At 53.5% G+C, this 16,881-nt stretch overlaps 1 protein-coding gene across 2 annotated transcripts; it reads left to right on the plus strand.

The window, feature by feature from the left end:
• The first annotated feature begins 852 nt into the window (after positions 1-852).
• SEPT3 (septin 3) lies at positions 853-14,197 on the plus strand. 2 transcript variants are annotated; one of them, XM_026038260.1, is made up of 10 exons: positions 853-1,051; positions 6,316-6,507; positions 6,758-6,886; positions 7,193-7,274; positions 7,993-8,130; positions 8,428-8,545; positions 8,742-8,837; positions 10,923-11,022; positions 11,509-11,560; positions 12,906-14,197. In XM_026038260.1, exons 1-10 carry the CDS (start codon positions 1,042-1,044, stop codon positions 13,039-13,041), a joined length of 1,053 nt encoding a protein of 350 aa, XP_025894045.1. In that variant the 5' UTR covers positions 853-1,041; the 3' UTR covers positions 13,042-14,197. The 2 variants fall into 2 exon arrangements, with proteins under 2 accessions (XP_025894045.1, XP_025894046.1); XM_026038261.1 differs by having other exon boundaries at positions 10,926-11,022.
• The last annotated feature ends 2,684 nt before the right edge of the window (positions 14,198-16,881 follow it).

The raw sequence follows: 16,881 nt of genomic DNA on the forward strand, positions 1-16,881 counted from the left end.
ATATGCACACATGTACACACTGCTCCATGTGCACATGCATATGCACACACATACATGCTGCTCTGCACACACATATATGCACACATATACATGCTGCTCTACGCACACACATAGGTATGCACTCACACATACACTGCTCCACGTGCACACACATATTTATGCACACACGTACATACTGCTCCATGCACACACACATGCACACACATACACRCTGCTCTATACACACACACATATGCACACACGTACACACTGTTCTGCACACACACATATGCACACACGTACACACTGCTCCATGCACACACACACACAGGTATGCACTCACACATACATGCTGCTCCACCTCTGCACCAGGAGCTTGCCAGTGGGAACCACGGTGCCAAAGGGAGAGGGCTTCCCACGCCCCCAAAGCCGAGCTGAGGGGCCATTCAGGTGTGAGGAGCCGTGCCCAGCTCCCTCTCTTCAGGAAAGCAGGAGGAGGCCTTGCAAGCCCGGAGGGATCCTACAGGGAAAGGGAGCAAGACCCCTGGCATCGCCCAGCGCTGCCACAGCAAAACCGCAAGCGGTTAAATATCTCCCTCCCGGAACAAGCGGCTGCATCCAGAGATGCTCTGTGCACAGCAGCATGTYCAGCTGCTGGGACACAGCAAGGGAAGGAGCAAGGAAACCTGTGCGCGGGGCAGCGGGGCAGGGAGGAGCGGGCGCCTCTGTCRGGGGGTCCCAGCCGCCCCGCTCCCCTGCCCGCCGGGCGGGAGGCTCCGCAGGCTCCGCGCCGAGCCAGGGGGAGGGCGCGCAGGGAGATTTGGCAGCGATGTTTAATATTCAGGTCACATGACGGAGGCAGCAGGAGCAGCACCCGCATCCCTGCTCCGCTGAAACAGCCACTGGAGAAGCAGGGGAAGCAGAGGGGGGAGAGCAGGACAGGAAAGGAAGAGAGGGGTGAAAGCAGAGCTTGGTGGCTCACCGCGCTGCGCCAGCGCCAGCCTAGAGGACTGAGGGGAAGCCCAGCCCCTTGGGAGAGGGATCGGAGACAAAGGAAGCTTCATGTTCAAAGGTAGGATGCTCCCAGCTCCGCAGCGCCGGGCGATGCGGGGGGATGCTCCGGCTTTCCGTGCGTGCATGCTCCGCGGTGCCCAGCTCTGGCCATTGAGTGGAATATCTCCTCCAAASGACAGTGGAAGAAACTGGTCCTGGYGCGGTTTTTACCCTTTCTTTCTGTTTCCGTGGTAGCAGCCTGGCATCAAGGAGAAGGAGCAGAGGCGGCTGTGGGGCTGGCGGCGGGTAGCTCTCGCCAGGGGCTGCTCTGAAGGAAAGACATAATCCCAGCCGGCCAGGGGCCAGGGAAACCCTCGGAGCTGCTTCGCGGCCTGTGCGGGGGCCCCGGGGACGTGCTGTGCATCTAGGTGCGTCCCAGGTGTCCGCACACGCTGCACCCCCTGGCACTAGCGGGCAGGGGGACGGGGTGCCCGCGTCCCGGCATCCCCATGGGCYGGTGCTGCCGGCAGGGAGGTGCAGGCGGCCCCACTGAGGCAGYGAGCGGCCTCGCGGCGGCCGCGCTGAGCACGTGCCCAGGCGCTCGGCCCCAGGCCCTACGGCAGCGCCAGGCTCCTGCCCAGGCCCTCTGCAAGGCACAGGTGCCGCTGCAAGGGAGCCACGGGGAGGCAGCCCCGGGCAGGCTGCAGCCTGGGATAAGTTTCATGGCACCACCTGAAATGCCCGGTGGTCCTGTGGTAAAGAAAACATATGTGCTCTGCGTGCTGAGGTGAGGCGGCGTGTCCCGCACAGTTTGGCCTTGGCGCTGCGTGGCTGGGAGAAATGCCCTGCGGATCATCGTGGCACTGGAGGCAAAAGCAGTTGTCCCCCGGGCAGATGCCCGGTGAGGCGCCTGTGAGGGCGCRGGGCCGGGAGCCGGCGTGGCTGCCYGCGAGGCCGGGGAGGGCCGTGCTGCACTGCAGCCGCCGGCTCCCTCGCACCCCGTGAGGCTCCGGCAGCGACGGGAACGCGAGCCCGGGGCCGCGCAGGTGCAGGCGGCTGCAGCGAGATGTGTTTGCATCACTGCGACCCGCGGGAGCGGGATGCCTTTTGCCGAAGGACCGGGAGCTACAGGGAGCGTGTGGCTGCATTACGAGCGGGTTAAATGGCCCTTCCTTGCTGGAAGCTGGGTCTCCTTGTCAAGGGATGGTTTCTACCCCTCCCTCCGTGTTGCCATCAGACAAAGAACGGGAAGGCAGGGGGAGGGGACAAGGCTGTATCTAGGTTATCGGGTCTAGTCTTCCCCCCCATAGGAATAAACCAAAGCCCCCGCCATGCAGGCCTGCAACGCATCTGGCAAGGCTGCCGCCAGCTGCTGGGAACACCAGGGCACTCTCGGTGCCCTGCCAGGAACGCCAGGGTGCTCACGGAGCCCTGCAGCAGCGGCGGCCACTGCCTCCCGGCAAGGGGTTTGCAGGGGCTGCTGAGGGTCGGGCGGGCGGCTCCCGCTGGTAYCTCTGGAGCATCCACCGCCTCCCCCAGCCCTGCCTGCCCCGGGCCGGGCGCTGCAGTCCCTCCCGCTGCAGCCCACCCGCTGCAGCCCTCCCGCTGCCGGCTGCGCTGCGAGTGCAGCGGCCTCCCCGAGCCCGAGGTACCGCGGGCGGCCCAGCCGCCTCCTGCCACCTCCGTCACCTCCCATCACCTCCCGCCAGGAGGGAGCCGGGGAGCAGGGCTGCCACCACCAACCACCCGCCCAGCGCAGCCCCTGCTCAGCAGCCAGAACAAAGCAGCCGAGGGAAGGCTGGTAATGCGAGCAGCGGATGCACGTCATTAACCTGGCCTAATCCCCTATTCATTATCAGCCACATTGACCGTCGTCCCCATCGTGAATTTATTACAGGGCCCGGGAGCAGTTGGGGGGGCTGCAGGCTGCGCCTCGGATGCGTAACGCTGCTCCCTGAGCAGCCGCTCGGAGCCCTGGCGAGGTTTCACAGCACTGGTAGCACTGCTACCAGTGAGCGGGTAGATATGTCTCCTGCCTCAAGGTGTTTCTCGTGCCTGTCTGCACACCTTGGCCTTGCCACTTCCCCAGCTGTCGCCTTGCATTCCTCCGTGGAAGTCAGGAGCTGGAAAATTGCGTGCACAAAGCTGAGCCCTTGGCTGCCTCTTTGTAAAATGGGGGCTTGCCTTTCAGAGGTGGCACAGGGAGAGAAGGCAGGAGAAAGAGGATGCTGTCTGCTCTGAGACCTGGAATATCCAAAATCCAAACTTTCCTCTCCCTCCCTCCCCCAAATCACTGACAGAAAATCCAGGAAATATTTAAGGAGACTTCAGGAGTCCTTTTCTCCTGATTTGAGAGCTTTTTGTAGTACTTTCTTYAGGTGTTTAGGACCCAGCACTGAGAAGCCTGCTCTAGACTTTGCAAGCTCCCAGCTCCAGCAGCAAAGCCTGCAAAGACATGGCCAAGTCTTGCAATGTGCACAGCACRGCTGGCAGCATCTGGCAGCTCTGGGCAAAGTGTCCCCTCAGGGCCGTGTAAGGGACAAGCCACGAACATTCCTGTGAACCTTGGAGTTGGCTCGTAGCTCCTTCCCTCCTTATTTCTCCCCRTGTAAGAAAAAGGAGTTAAAGGAATAAAAGAGAGGGCAACAGACTCCTCAAAGAGAAGCTACAGCCAGGCAGCCAAGGCCCCTGGGCTTGTCCTGCTCAGCCCACACCATCAGCCCCACAGAGAGGCTGCTTAGGGAAACACGGAGTCATCATGGCTGGAAAAGACCCTCAAGATCATTGAGCCAGACACCTGCACTCTCCTCTCTGGAGATCTCYGCTGCCTGGGCTTCCTTCCCACCTGCTTGACCTGATCCTCACTTACCTCCAGGGCTTTATTCGCTCCCTGTTATCGTAATAGCCAGATGCTTCACTTCCTTGAATGCACTGATCCTTGCAACTGTCCAAGGAGCTCTTAGGCCAGGGGGAGACAGGAGGCAGATGCCCTAGTGCTTCCTGCAGCCTGCAGTACGGGAGCCTCCTACTCTGGGAAACTCTCCCCTCTCTTACTGGAGAATTGGCACCTTGTGGCCAGGAAGAGCGAGCAATAGCCATGTCTGCCCTCAGTCTTTGGCCTCCTCCACAGTCATCACCATCAGACCCCTCCGAGAYGCCCTCACGAGCAGGGTGTGTGGGGTGAGAGCTGCACGGTGCCCGGGGGCTGCGGCACGGCCAGGCCCCACAGCACATGTGGAACAGGGTGCACCRGCAGAGGATGAGCAAGGGGCAGGAGAGAGCAGAGCTGGCGGGACCAGCCTTCCCCACTCTGCCACATGGATGGCCTTTCCTGGCTGGCAGCAGCTCTGAGGAAGCTGGAGCAAGGCACGCGGAGCCCCGGGGGACGCTGTGTCAGCGGGCAAGGTGCAGACTGCCCGTGACGGGCGCACGAGTGCGCCGCGGCCGCGGAGCCCTCAGCTCGCAGCCCCGGCACAGGCCGCTCCCGCTTGCCACGGCCCGTGCCGGGCCGCCCACGCTGGCGTGCGCTGCTCCCGAGGAAGGCGGTGACAGCTAAGGGTGCCCCTGCTCAATGGGGAAGAGCGGGGACATCCCCCAGGCACGTCTGTCCTCTGGGCAAGGTGAGAGGGAGCAGGGGCGAAGCCCTTAGGACGTTACCCACTGTGTCCTGTGTGGGTGGCTGCTGCTGGGCTCCTACAGATGCAATACAGCCCCTCCGAGGGGACACCTCTTCTCCTGGTTTAACATAAAACACCTTCTAAAGCAAAACGAGATGCATACAGGCACCTGCACCCCTCTCCTTCCTAAGGGTGGCCCTTCAGCAAGGTCTGTAACACCTCAGGATATTAAAGCTTACATAAAACATAAAATTTTCCTTATGTAGAGCAGCCCTCTGTGTCTGCATCAAAGAACTGACGTGGAAGTGCTGGGCTGGGACACCATCTGCCCACACAGACTAGCCCCATCCTTGAACAAAACCCCTCTGCCCTCCTCTGTGTCTCTGTGTGACCTGGCTGAACTGCCACCAGYGTCCTAGGCTGGTGCTGACAGTGTCCCTACCTCTGCCACCTCTGATCTGTCCCGCTCTCCAAGAGGTGTCTCACCCATCAAAGGACAGTTTTCTGTCTGACCACTTGCCTGCTACTGCACAGCCAGTGRGGTCTGCTGAGAGAAGCAAAAAAAGAAATCAAAAGGATTACAAGAAATAATTTAGTGTGGGTTACTTGAACTGAAGTGGTAACCAAAATAGGAAAGTGCTTACCAAGCATGCTGTCCTTGTCCTGAAAAAATAACCATCTAGTGAGACAAAGCACCGAGGAGCCAAGTGATTGGAGTTGGAGAGGCTCTAGTTTGCAGCTGTTTCATATATTGAAGGCATTTGGCTTCCATCCCTTTTATCTTCTTTTCTGGATTCAACCCTCCAGCCTCCCTTCCCCATCAACTGCAACTTTTCTTCTGTGGCCCGTTCTCTCCCAACACCCAGCTTCTTCCCAGGGTGGTCAGGTTTGCTAATGAGAAAAAGAAGAGACAGAGATAAGCAAGTGAGGACTGACCCAAGCCAAGTGTGCCCTTACCTGATAAGGAAGGGCAGGGAGGCCAGAAACCACCCAGGGCCTTCCCTTTTACTGGTTTGTTTTCTGTGGAAGAAACAAGGAGGAGAAAGTGAGGAATGAAAGTTGAAGTTGATAAAATCCTTGGCAGACATGACAGACACCTCTGATCTACAGGCTGGAGGTAAAATCAGAGGTTGTTCCACCCCTGCCTTCCTCTAAAGAGYTCAGAGCACGTAGCACAGTGAGTAGCACAGTCTCCTGTGGGACAGAGGGGCTCTTCTCTCTGGTGTGGCCAAGCTTGCGAGGCCTTGAGTTAAATCCCAAGAGGTTTTGATGCCAGGGTTGGACACATGATCATTTTTGAAAGGGAAGTCCATTCCAAATTTCAGGGCATGTGCTTAACTTGGAGGGACTAAAATATTGGTAGTCTTCATGAGAATGGGGAAAAAGAAAAGAAAGTGGAGGTGCACAGACCTTACAGCTTCTGATTAGCAGTGAAGTCAGCAGCGCTTGATCTGCTGCTGTTATTTGGAGGTAGTCATTASTATGTTCAGTGTTTTAAGAGCTCCACTTTTCAACTTCTGAAGCTAGTGTGATATATAGAAAAGTATGCTAGAAACTAGATGCTCCTCCATGAAGGGTCTTACTGCTAAAATCTTCAAGGTTCTTCAAGGTTCTTCAAGGAATTTCAAGGAACTTCAAGGTTCGCTTCAAGGAGCACCTCGTGACAAGASAGCAAGTCTTCATTATACCCGAATGATGATTTTTTTCACTCTTTCTCCCTGTGCAGGGCAGGTGGAGAGCAAAAACGAAGCCGCCATGTCTGAACTGGTCCCAGARCCGCGGCAAAAACCGGCTGTGCCAATGAAGCCAATGGGCATTAATGCCAACTTGCTGGGCTACATCGGGATCGACACCATCATCGAGCAGATGCGCAAGAAGACCATGAAGACAGGTTTCGACTTCAACATCATGGTTGTAGGTAGGCAGGGATCAACTGAAGTCCTGGGAACCACGGTAGGACAGTCTCCCAAGAGTCTATATGGGAGCGCGAGCCCCATTGGGAGGTATGAGGGAGCAGGCAGGGCTTGCAGTGGGGGCACAGAGCAGCAGGCACAAGGCAAGGAGATGTCTCCAGAGTTTTCTCTCGCTAGCCTGGTTCCTGGGTCCTCTGGGCCTCCACATCCCCCAGCTGTGGCAGATGTCATGAGCTTCCTCTTTGCAATCTTCAGGTCAGAGCGGGCTGGGGAAGTCGACGTTGGTGAACACCCTCTTCAAATCCCAGGTGAGCCGCAAATCTTCAGGCTGGAACCGTGAGGAGAAGATCCCCAAGACGGTGGAGATCAAAGCCATTGGACATGGTAAGAACCACACGGCTGTAGGGTGGGCAATTCCCGTTATCCTCAAGAGCTCTTTAGGGCACAGAGGGAGCCCAAATCCATTTTCCTGTGACAAAGTGGTTTAGTGCACAGGTTATCAACATTTTAGTAGGGAACGGAGGTGGGATCACAGCTGTCCAGGCATGCAGTGACCCAGCCTGGCCCGTTGGTTCTTGCTGGGCAGGGGTAAGGGCAGAGCACTCTTGTTCCCTTGCAGGGCACAGAGCCGTATTTCACGATGGAGCAAGTCCCCAGGAGGTGTATGATCGTTTGTAATTTCTTCCCCAGTCATTGAAGAAGGTGGTGTCAAGATGAAGCTGACTGTGATTGACACCCCAGGATTTGGGGACCAGATCAACAACGAGAACTGGTGAGTATTACCCAGCCAGGACCCTGTGTCCCAGAAAGGGCTGCATTTAATGCAGCAGAGAGTAACTCCCACCTATTGCACTTGGGGGCTGGGGAAAGTCATGGGCATGTGAAATTGTGAGCGCCCTGGTTTCATGTGCTTGCTTGGAGGTAGGCACATACACACAGCACGTGCCTGCTTCTGTGCCTTAAAAACCCTTGGCCTCATTCAGACACTCACCTCCACCCACTCCTTCTCTCCCAACCCTGCGGCCCTCTCCTGATGCCTGCAAAATGCAGTGATGCTGTCACACCACTCACWGCCAGGGAGTCAGACAAAAACCTAATCCCCTTCCCGGCCTGACAGTTCCCCCAAATTCTACATATATTCCTGTACCTGAAATTCAGCAGATTCAAGTTCTTTTGCCCATACTGAACCATTTTCATTTCCCCCTATATTTCTCTCAAAGAGCAGCCTTCAGCAGCTCCTTACCATGCTACCAGTGGCTCTTTCTTTTCCCCTTCCATTGATTTAAYCACTAATTTCAAGAGTGGTTTTGCAAGAACCCCTGATCTCAGCTACAGAAACTCTTACACATCCATACTGACAGTGAGGTTCTAGTAGAGGATTTTTTCTTACCCTAGAGCCYGTTTTACTGCTGTCAGAGCTGGGAACACCGTAGGCAGGAACATGAGGAGATTTGTACCTGTCTATTCATCTGTCTCTCCCACCCTAACAGCTGGGAACCTATTGAGAAATACATCAACGAGCAGTATGAGAAGTTTTTGAAAGAGGAGGTGAATATTGCAAGGAAGAAACGAATCCCAGACACACGAGTGCACTGCTGCCTCTACTTCATCTCCCCCACAGGCCACTCGTATGTATAGAGCCTCCTTCCTGCCTTTCTCAAGCCCCTAGTGTTGTTGTGGAAGGTAAATACTCTGCACTGCTCTATCAGCCATGGGCCCAGGGATCCTGCCTGTGGGGCAGGCCACACTTGGGGCATTTGGGGCTTGAAAGGGGTCTAGATAATAAGAGAAGAGATTATGGTGGTAGCAAGCAGAGAATGAGCAAGGGAGGTTTCATCAATGCACTGATGCCTGGAAGGGTCATTAGTATGACATCTGGGGAGGGTAAAATGACCCCTTTCCTGTTGCTCCCTCCCTGGCTGCAGCCTGCGGCCTCTGGACCTGGAGTTCATGAAACATCTCAGCAAGGTAGTGAACATCATCCCTGTTATTGCCAAGGCTGACACCATGACTTTGGAGGAGAAGACTGAATTCAAACAAAGAGTGAGTATCTCCTCCTTTGCACGGGACCCTTCCCCACCCCGGCTCAAGTCCTCACCTTGCTGCACACTTCCTTGGGAATAGCCTCTCCAGCCTTTCCCCTCTGGAAGGATGTGCCAAGCATGTTTGCCCAACTGTCCTGCCTGCCTTCCCTTCAAGCTCGTGTGGCTCTTGGCTTCAAAAGGTTCTCTCCGTTCAGGTGCGCAAAGAGCTAGAAGTAAATGGCATCGAGTTTTACCCCCAGAAAGAATTTGATGAGGACCTGGAGGATAAAACAGAGAACGACAAAATCAGGGTAGGAAACACTTCATCATGGGAGCAAAGTGGGGAGAGTGGCAAAGACTGGTAAAATTTAATGTATGTTCCAAACACAAATTCACTGGAAGGTTTGAAGTGCTTTATGGTACCCGGGTGAAAAAAAATGCAATAAATGTAGGGGATGGTCCTTCATCCAGGACCTTCATTCAGTTTAATTTGTCCTTGTCATTATCACAGCGTGCTCTAAGGGCCGAGTGAGGAAAGACTGTATTTAATCTTCCCTTGCTGAATGCTATTTGGCTTATGTTAAGGATTTAAGAGGCCTGGTATGCAGCTGATGCCTGAYGTTTGACTGTCCCATACACCTGCCCCATAAGCACTTACAACCACTGACCAAAACCTTTCTAAAAAGCAGCTTTGTTTCTTGCTCTCCTAGTCCTTGTGAAAAGGCTCGTCCCATCAGAGTACTGTGCAGCCTGTGTTCATGATCAGGTTGTGCCCAGGGTTATGTCTGTGCTCTTGTAGCAATGTTGACTCATTCTAATTGGAACTAGTTCTCACTAGTTCACCTGCTTAGTGATTCCTCCCACTGCTCAGGCATTTGTAGGGAACCACGTCATCTTMTGCTGGCCTTCTGGTCAGCTAAACCGGACAAGCTCCCTAAAATGGGCTTCCCATTTCTCAGTTYTCCATCCTCCTCACTTTTCTTTTCTGTGCTTGCTCCAGTTTGACTTGATTTCCTAGCTAAGTTTTCTGATGTGGATACTCTGTGGAGAGGTCTGAGCTATAAGCCCTTGGGCCATAYGTACTTCAAACAAACGCAGCACATCACTGCCTTGTGGGCATCTTGTGACCGACTAGCACAGGCCTCCTTCAGTACTCGCTTGTCCATGAGCTCCCAAGCCCCGGCAGAAATTCTTGCTGATACTTCCTAAACGCTGCCCTTTGTGCCACCACCTTCTGCACATCTTCCTGGATAATAACCCACCCTGCCTCCATGCCCACAATGCCTCCCGCCTCTCTGACGTTCGTGCTTTTAATTATCCCACTCCTCATTCCTGTGGTAAGGCCATTAGTGAAACCAAATTGGCTTCCAGTCAAAAACAGTCCTCAATACTCCACAGGTATCTGCCTTGCARCCTGACACTTTCTGCTTTCTTTCTTTCTGCTCTCTCTGCTTCCATATCCCATCATAAATTCCCATGTAACCCAGCTTAATTAATCATTTCCTATATGGCAAAACAACACAATACATATTCTTGGGAGGAGCAGATGTGTGTGACTGTTCTACACATTTTGTTCTGCATTTCAGCCCCATGGTCTTGAGTTGATAGTTTCTAACGTAAGAATCACCTTAAAACAAACAAACTAAAAAAACCCCACTCTATTCCTCTAGTAACTGAAGTTCCTTCCTTTCCAGCCTTCCCAGGCTCAGGATTATCTATAAAACTTAGCAAGTCTATGAACCTTATGGAGATACTAGAGTCTCCTGCACCCTGCACTCTGGGGACAGGTGCTTTCTCTCAGTCTGATTTTAGGGATTTTAGGTTCCCTGATAGCCTCATCTATGGTCCAAGAGGGGCACTGCATCTCATCTCTGGCCCTTCTGAGTGCAACCATTTCAGATATTAGATTTTGGACATTCATGCATCCTGTTTGGGGAGATTATTTTGCATCCTCTCCTTTTTCTGCTAAGGGATTACAAACTGTTTGGTGAGAAATGCTCACTGCAAACTAKCCCTAAGAGGGGCCTTCAGCCAATAGACCTTCTCCTGGTTACACCAAGGAATTGCCCTCTGGTCGCATCCTCCCCTTATGAAATGCTGAGGATGTGTGCAGAAAACCCCCGCCCCATTCTCAGATGCCTTGGCACCGCTGCCAGCTGCATGCTGAGTGCTGAGCTCTGGAGGGGCAAGGACACCTATAAGATAAGGGCTCAAAACGCCAGGGATAGCGCTCATGGGTGAAGGGGGCAGCCAGTTGAAGTGTCGCTCTGCCAAAGTTGTTACTTTCCCRCAAAAAAGGCTTTGTGCTTGGCGAGCTGAGCGGAGGGAAGGCGCATGGGGAGCGGTGCTGCTCGCTGCAATGGGCTCCATAGGTGTCTCCTGCTGTCTCTCCCCAGCAGGACAGCATGCCGTTCGCAGTGGTGGGCAGCGACAAGGAGTACCAGGTGAACGGCAAGAGAGTCCTGGGCAGAAAAACACCTTGGGGGATCATTGAAGGTAAAGAAACTTGTGCTTCGGGGGGACTAAAGCACCTCCGCAGGCTCCAGTAATAGACCAAGGTCTGAATAAATTTCCCATTGCTACTTTCCCGTGCCTTTTGTGATAAGCTTTGTAAAGCCAAGCAAAAGAAGAAATTTCAGATAGCTCTGTTTGTAAGGAACTGCTATGGCTGCTGCAGCACTGCTACCTGGCAGAAGATGGAACCAAGCTGAAACCACCAGGGGTGAAGCTGATCTTCTGAGGTTTCCCTGATTTTCAAGGGAAAATTCCCATATGACTGCTCAGTGCCTGACGGTGCATCCATGCAGTGCTTGACAGTGCCTGGTGTCCGCACAACTGTCTGTCCTCCAACTGTCCGCCTATATGCAGGCTCTGCCCACCAGGAAGTGTCTCACRGCAGCGACCTTCCCAGGCTCTGTAACCACAAAGGGTTATTAACAAAATAAAGCATAACAACTACTTCCTTTCTTTGTTTCTTTTCAGTGGAAAACCTCACTCACTGCGAATTTGCCCTACTTCGAGACTTTGTCATCAGGTGAGGCGGCGGTCATGCGCTAGCTTGTTCTTGGTGAGAAAGAAACCTTCCTGAGTCGTGAGACAGCCCAAGTAGAGCGAAATATCCCCCACGGGAGGGAAGAAGCAGCACATTCCAAGCAGTTAAAGCTTGTCCGGACACTCCAAAGGATAGTTTGGACAGGTTAAGGGGTAGGATGTTCTAGTGGCTGTCTTAGGATGTTCTAGTGGCTGTCTTAGTGATGTGTGTCTAGCACTAGTTTGCAGGTATGAGGTGGATGCTTCGAGGAAAAAGGGGGTGGGTGCTAGCACTCCATGCCATCCCATATGCCCAGGGATCCCATAGCCTGCCATGCCAGCCATTAACCATATTATGTGGCAAGAGCTTCTAGTTGTTGCCAACATGTGACTTGATTGGAATAAGTGGGAAAGAGGCTCCTACTCAGCCCTACGCCCTGTGACTGACCAGTCTTGAGGAATGGCCTAGAACATGTGATGCAGAGGTGAAAGGATTGGTATTTTATTCAGCTTTCATTGTCCTGTTTTATTCATACTCTATTTTATGACACTATCTCAGCACAAATTATATCTATTCTGAATTCTGYAGAAGATTTGCAAAGGGCCGGGGTGACAATAAGGTTTCAAAACAGGACCAAAACTAACTAACTAACTAACTAACTAAMTAGGAAATACTGCAGGAGATACATTATAAAGCCATAGCTCTGTGACTCATAACAGCTGTGAATATGGTGGTAACAAGACACTTGGCCAGATACAGAGCCCTGACATCATTCTACTATCCTCTAGTGCTCAGGACAAGTTCTTTACAGTGGTACCTACCACAGCAGTTGTGCTTTCCCCAAATCTTCTACTAGAAACATCCTAACCAAGCGATAGTCACAAAACAAAAAGCAAACCAAGCCCACRGGCTTTTTAAAGAGGTTAGAGACTACTGCTCATGGCAGGTTATGGTCCCCAGTGGACCTAATCCACATCATCATCTCAGCTCTGATGGAGGCAGGATGTGAGAAGAGATGAGTCACTGTTGCTCTTGCACACCAGAAAGGCCAGTAAATATCCCCATTGGCACTGGTTTGAGAGGGGCAAGACATTATTGAACAGAACCAGGGGGTTCAGCCAATATCCTGCATCCTGTGCGTGTATTCTCTTGAAAGATGATGCTGCAGCTATCRGTTGTGTTATGGTAGTTGTACAGTAAGAGCAGGGATGTTCAATAGCCAGACTGACTGGAGGAATCTTTCGTTTATCTAGGGGAATAAAAGGATCCTCAGAACACTAGCCCTGACAGTGCTGATGCTGAGTTTTGTAACCTCTTTCCRACCCCATCTCGGCTTTGTCTTCTGCAGGACCCACCTTCAAGACCTAAAAGAAGTGACCCACAACATCCACTATGAGACCTACAGGGCCAAGCGGCTGAACGACAACGGAGGGCTGCCCCCCATGACGGCCGAGACAGAGGAAAGCCATGAAAGTAACCTGTGAATGACCCTCCCTGCTGTCACCCGCTGTCTCTGCTACCCTTGAGCCTACCACGGGCCTGTCTCTGAAGCATGTGGTGCATCCTGTGTGTGTGGGAGAGGATGTGTGTGAGTATGTGTGTGAGTGGACCTGTGTGCCAGGGATGGACCAAGGGCACCTCCTCTCTCCCTCCCTGTATGTCCTCATTTCTGATTTGCCTTTTGCACTGCGCTGACTGTCTGTCATCTTCCTTTTTCTCATGTTCTGTGGCTCTGATGTGTGTTTTGCTTAGGGGAAATAGTGCTGGGGGGGTTACTTGGGGGGCACRAGGGCTCTGGTGGTGGGAGGTGTGGGGTAGGCTGTAGTCCCATGTTTATCCCTTAGAAACACAGCAAGGAGAGACTCCAAGGCTAGATGGTGGAGTCAGTGCATGCAGCATCTTCCAGTGAGGGCAGCCAAGCTCTCTGATGGGCCTTTGTGGGTGGGAAGGCAGTAGCTGGGCTGGAGGAGGGCAGTAGTTTATCCCCACTTCTTGCTGTGGCTTCCCCCGGGAAAACAGAAACATGGAAGTGGCTGGAGGGGAAGGTGACACASTCACATGTTCCGAGGTGCAGGCACTGACTGATGGGACGCACAGAATTAGTTCTTGGGCCTCAGCATCTATCTGAGAAGTGTCAAAGTACTTGGGCCAAAGTACTCCAGGGAAATAGCTCTGTTAAAAAAAAAAAAGGGGGGGGAAGGGGTAAAAAGGCAAAACCAGAAGGAGCAGAATGTGTTTCTGCRGCAGAGGATGTCATGTCCTGAGGCTCCCCTACCTCATGCCTGGCTGCAGCAGTCTCTTTGGCCTCCCTCCACCACCACTGAGCTGGTCCTGGCCGAACCTTTTCCCTGCAGCCCTGTCCCATTGCTGAGGGGTGCAGGGAACACTGTGTCACACAGGGCTGGCTGGGGACTCCTTGGGGACAGCTCTGCTCAGCACATGGCCTTTGGGCTCTCAGAGGGGTCTGAGAGAGTCACGGAGAGTGATGCACTGAACCAGGGTGTCTCCTTTGGTCTCCACCGTGGGAGACCAAGAAAACACACCGTGGGAACACAAGAAAAACCTTCTTTTCACTAAAACATCCGTTTGCTTCTCCAGCACTCTTAGCCTGTGCTGGCCTGCTGCTCCTCTTGCTGCCCTCTCAGCTTCTATGTCCTCTTTTTCTGTTTCCTCTCTATGTTCTCTTCTATGTCCTATTTTTCTCCTCATTCCCCTTTACCCCTCTGTGTCTTCCTAATTTCATTTCTTTCCCTTTTACTTTCTCTGTTTCTACCCTTTCTGTCCCTCTTTCACTTTCTCCAAGCGCTTTCGTGTTCCTCTTCTCCAAGCTGTTTCTTCCTTCTCCCTCGCGGTCTCTTCAGCAGCTCTCACACGTGCTGTGTCGTTGTGCCACGTTTAGAAGATACTGTTTTACCTTCCCTTGAAGGGGACTGGGGGCGAAGGGAAAGACCCGGCAGACTGTGGAGCAGCAGCTTTGCTGCAGGCTTTGTTGTCACGTTTAGCTGGTGGCCATAGGTCAGGTTGGATTCATTTTCACGTTGTAGAAGATGTTGCTTCTACCATGTACGGTGAGCATGAAGAGACGTCACTGAATTTAGTTACGTAGAAGGGCACTTTCCCCCTTTTGCCCCAGGTTCCTGTGCACTGGGGCTCCCCGTCCTCCCTGGGGCTCAGATGCCACCACGTGTGTTTGCGATGCTGCTGGGGCAGAGAGCTGCTGTGGCTGCGGTGCCAGCCCTCCTCGCCCAGCAGCACGGAGGCGGCCTCACATCTCTTATTAAGGAGCTGATTCCCCTCTTCGTAGAGAGGCCGAGCCACAAGCCAGTGCCGTCACCCAGAGCAGCTTCAGTGTTCTCAGTCTGAGGCACTTTAATCCAGAGGCATCTTGGTGTCTGATCTCTGGCAGAGGAGCCCTGCCAGCTCCTTCCCGGGAAGCGCCGGGGCTGACTGCATGGAAGGTGGGAGGCGAGGATGGGAATCAGCCCCTCCGGGCAGACACAACTGCTGACAGCCCCTGCCTGTCGTGTCACCCGCTTGGCAGGGGATGTCACTTCCAGAAGAGCGGTAGGTTGCATTTGAACGCACGTGGAGGCTGCCATGGAGCGGGACTGAGGCAGCGTGAGTAACAGGAGGTGTAGGGGGTTAGGGACGGGGCAGATCGCAGCGAGGGAAGAGCTGGGGATGATTCGAGCGGAGTCYGATGTTTGCTGACAGAGCTGTATGGGGGCCAGCCCTGGGAAGGCAGAAAGTGCTTCAGAGACAGAAAGCCTTGGCAGAACCATCTAAGAGCACATGTCTGTGGTRTAGCTTTCTCTGTTGTTGTCATTGCGAAGCAAAAGTCTCTCCAGTTTCGCTCCTACCTGTCCACACAAATCAGGCATTCTCAACACCACAAGGACATGAAGACCCTATTGGTCTTTCTTGGTCCTTTTACCACCCAAGTTCATGGCTCCCAGTGCTCCTGTATGCAGTGTGCACATAGTGTTACATCCTTCTTCCCACATACACCAGACCTCCTCAACCCAATAGAGAATAGAAGCATCTCCACTGGTGCAAGCAGCTGTATCACGGACATCAAGAACAGGGAAAACATCCAGTTATTGCTGCTTCTCCTCCCATCCGTCATGGTCATCACAGACATGCGCAGGGTAAGAGCCTCCACGTGGAGGCCTCATCTCCACGTGGCCAGAGCTGCTTCCCCAGCGTGGACATCGCTCCGACACCATCCCCGTGTGCTCCGCTGCAGCTGCTGCTGCCCATCTCGTACATTTTAAGCCTTGTTTTAAAGTTTTAAGCCCTGTGCTACAGGAAAGACGTCTCCAACGCTCCTCTTCTTCACTGCACTGAAGGCTGAAGCTCCATCACGTCTAGCGGGTGCCTACAGAGGTGCTTCCTGCAGTTGCTTTCTTACATGTCTCTCTCTTACGGCCGTGCTGCTGCTATAAAGGACCTTTCTTGACATTGGGCTTCGTCACTGCAGGCTGAGACATGCACTGGTGCTGCCAAGTGCTGCAGGGTGCCTTCTTGTCTGCGGTGTGTTCACTTTTGGGCCTAAACACGGGTTATGGCAGAGAGGCAACAGTGCCCTGCTTAGTGAAGGTGCACCAAGTGGTCTTCATGCAAAAACAGAGGGAGATTTTTCCATTGTTTTTTTACCTTGTTTCCAGCTCTGCTCTGCAATTCCCTGTCAGGTCCTGGACTAATCCTAACGGACCCATAAAAGTTCACTGAGCAAAGCGAGCTCAGGTAACCCACGCTGCCATCCGGCCATCCAGACATCCCAAGGGCAACTGCATATCCGCCAGAAAGGCTTCCCACATCCGCAAGGGGCAGCAAGTCAAAAACTGCCCATGTTGGGTAACCGCAGGAGGTAGGAGGAGTCTGTTGGGAGAAAGGTATTGGAGAAGTTGGGAAAAGCCCCGGTGGATGGAAGCTCTCTCGTGCCACCGGCTGAGCCAGGCAGCCGCGTGAAGCCCTTCCTGCCCCCTCTTTAGGGGCACTCCAAGCAGAAAGAGGCCAGACTTTACCGGGAAGGTCACAGTCTTTTAGCATTCAGAGACTTGGAAACCCTTTTCCATGTCAGTGATTCCCAAAGGAGGCTTGGGACATGCCGCTTGCAACATGCGGTAGACTCCAGAGGCCTAGACGGGATAACGTATCAATTAGGCTGGCTAAGGTGTTAACTAACGTTACGGCCCTTAAGGAGAGCGAGAAGGGCTGTGTTTCGGCACTAGTATTTGTGGTTAATTGCAAGGGAACGTTAACGATGAGTGGATGTTTTTGAGCTCGGAGACGGGAGGTAAAGCGAGGTGCTGGAAGGGTTG

The sequence above is a fragment of the Nothoprocta perdicaria genome, unplaced genomic scaffold, assembly GCF_003342845.1.
Source record: "Nothoprocta perdicaria isolate Ctin4 unplaced genomic scaffold, notPer1 scaffold_206, whole genome shotgun sequence".
Lineage (NCBI taxonomy): Eukaryota > Metazoa > Chordata > Aves > Tinamiformes > Tinamidae > Nothoprocta > Nothoprocta perdicaria.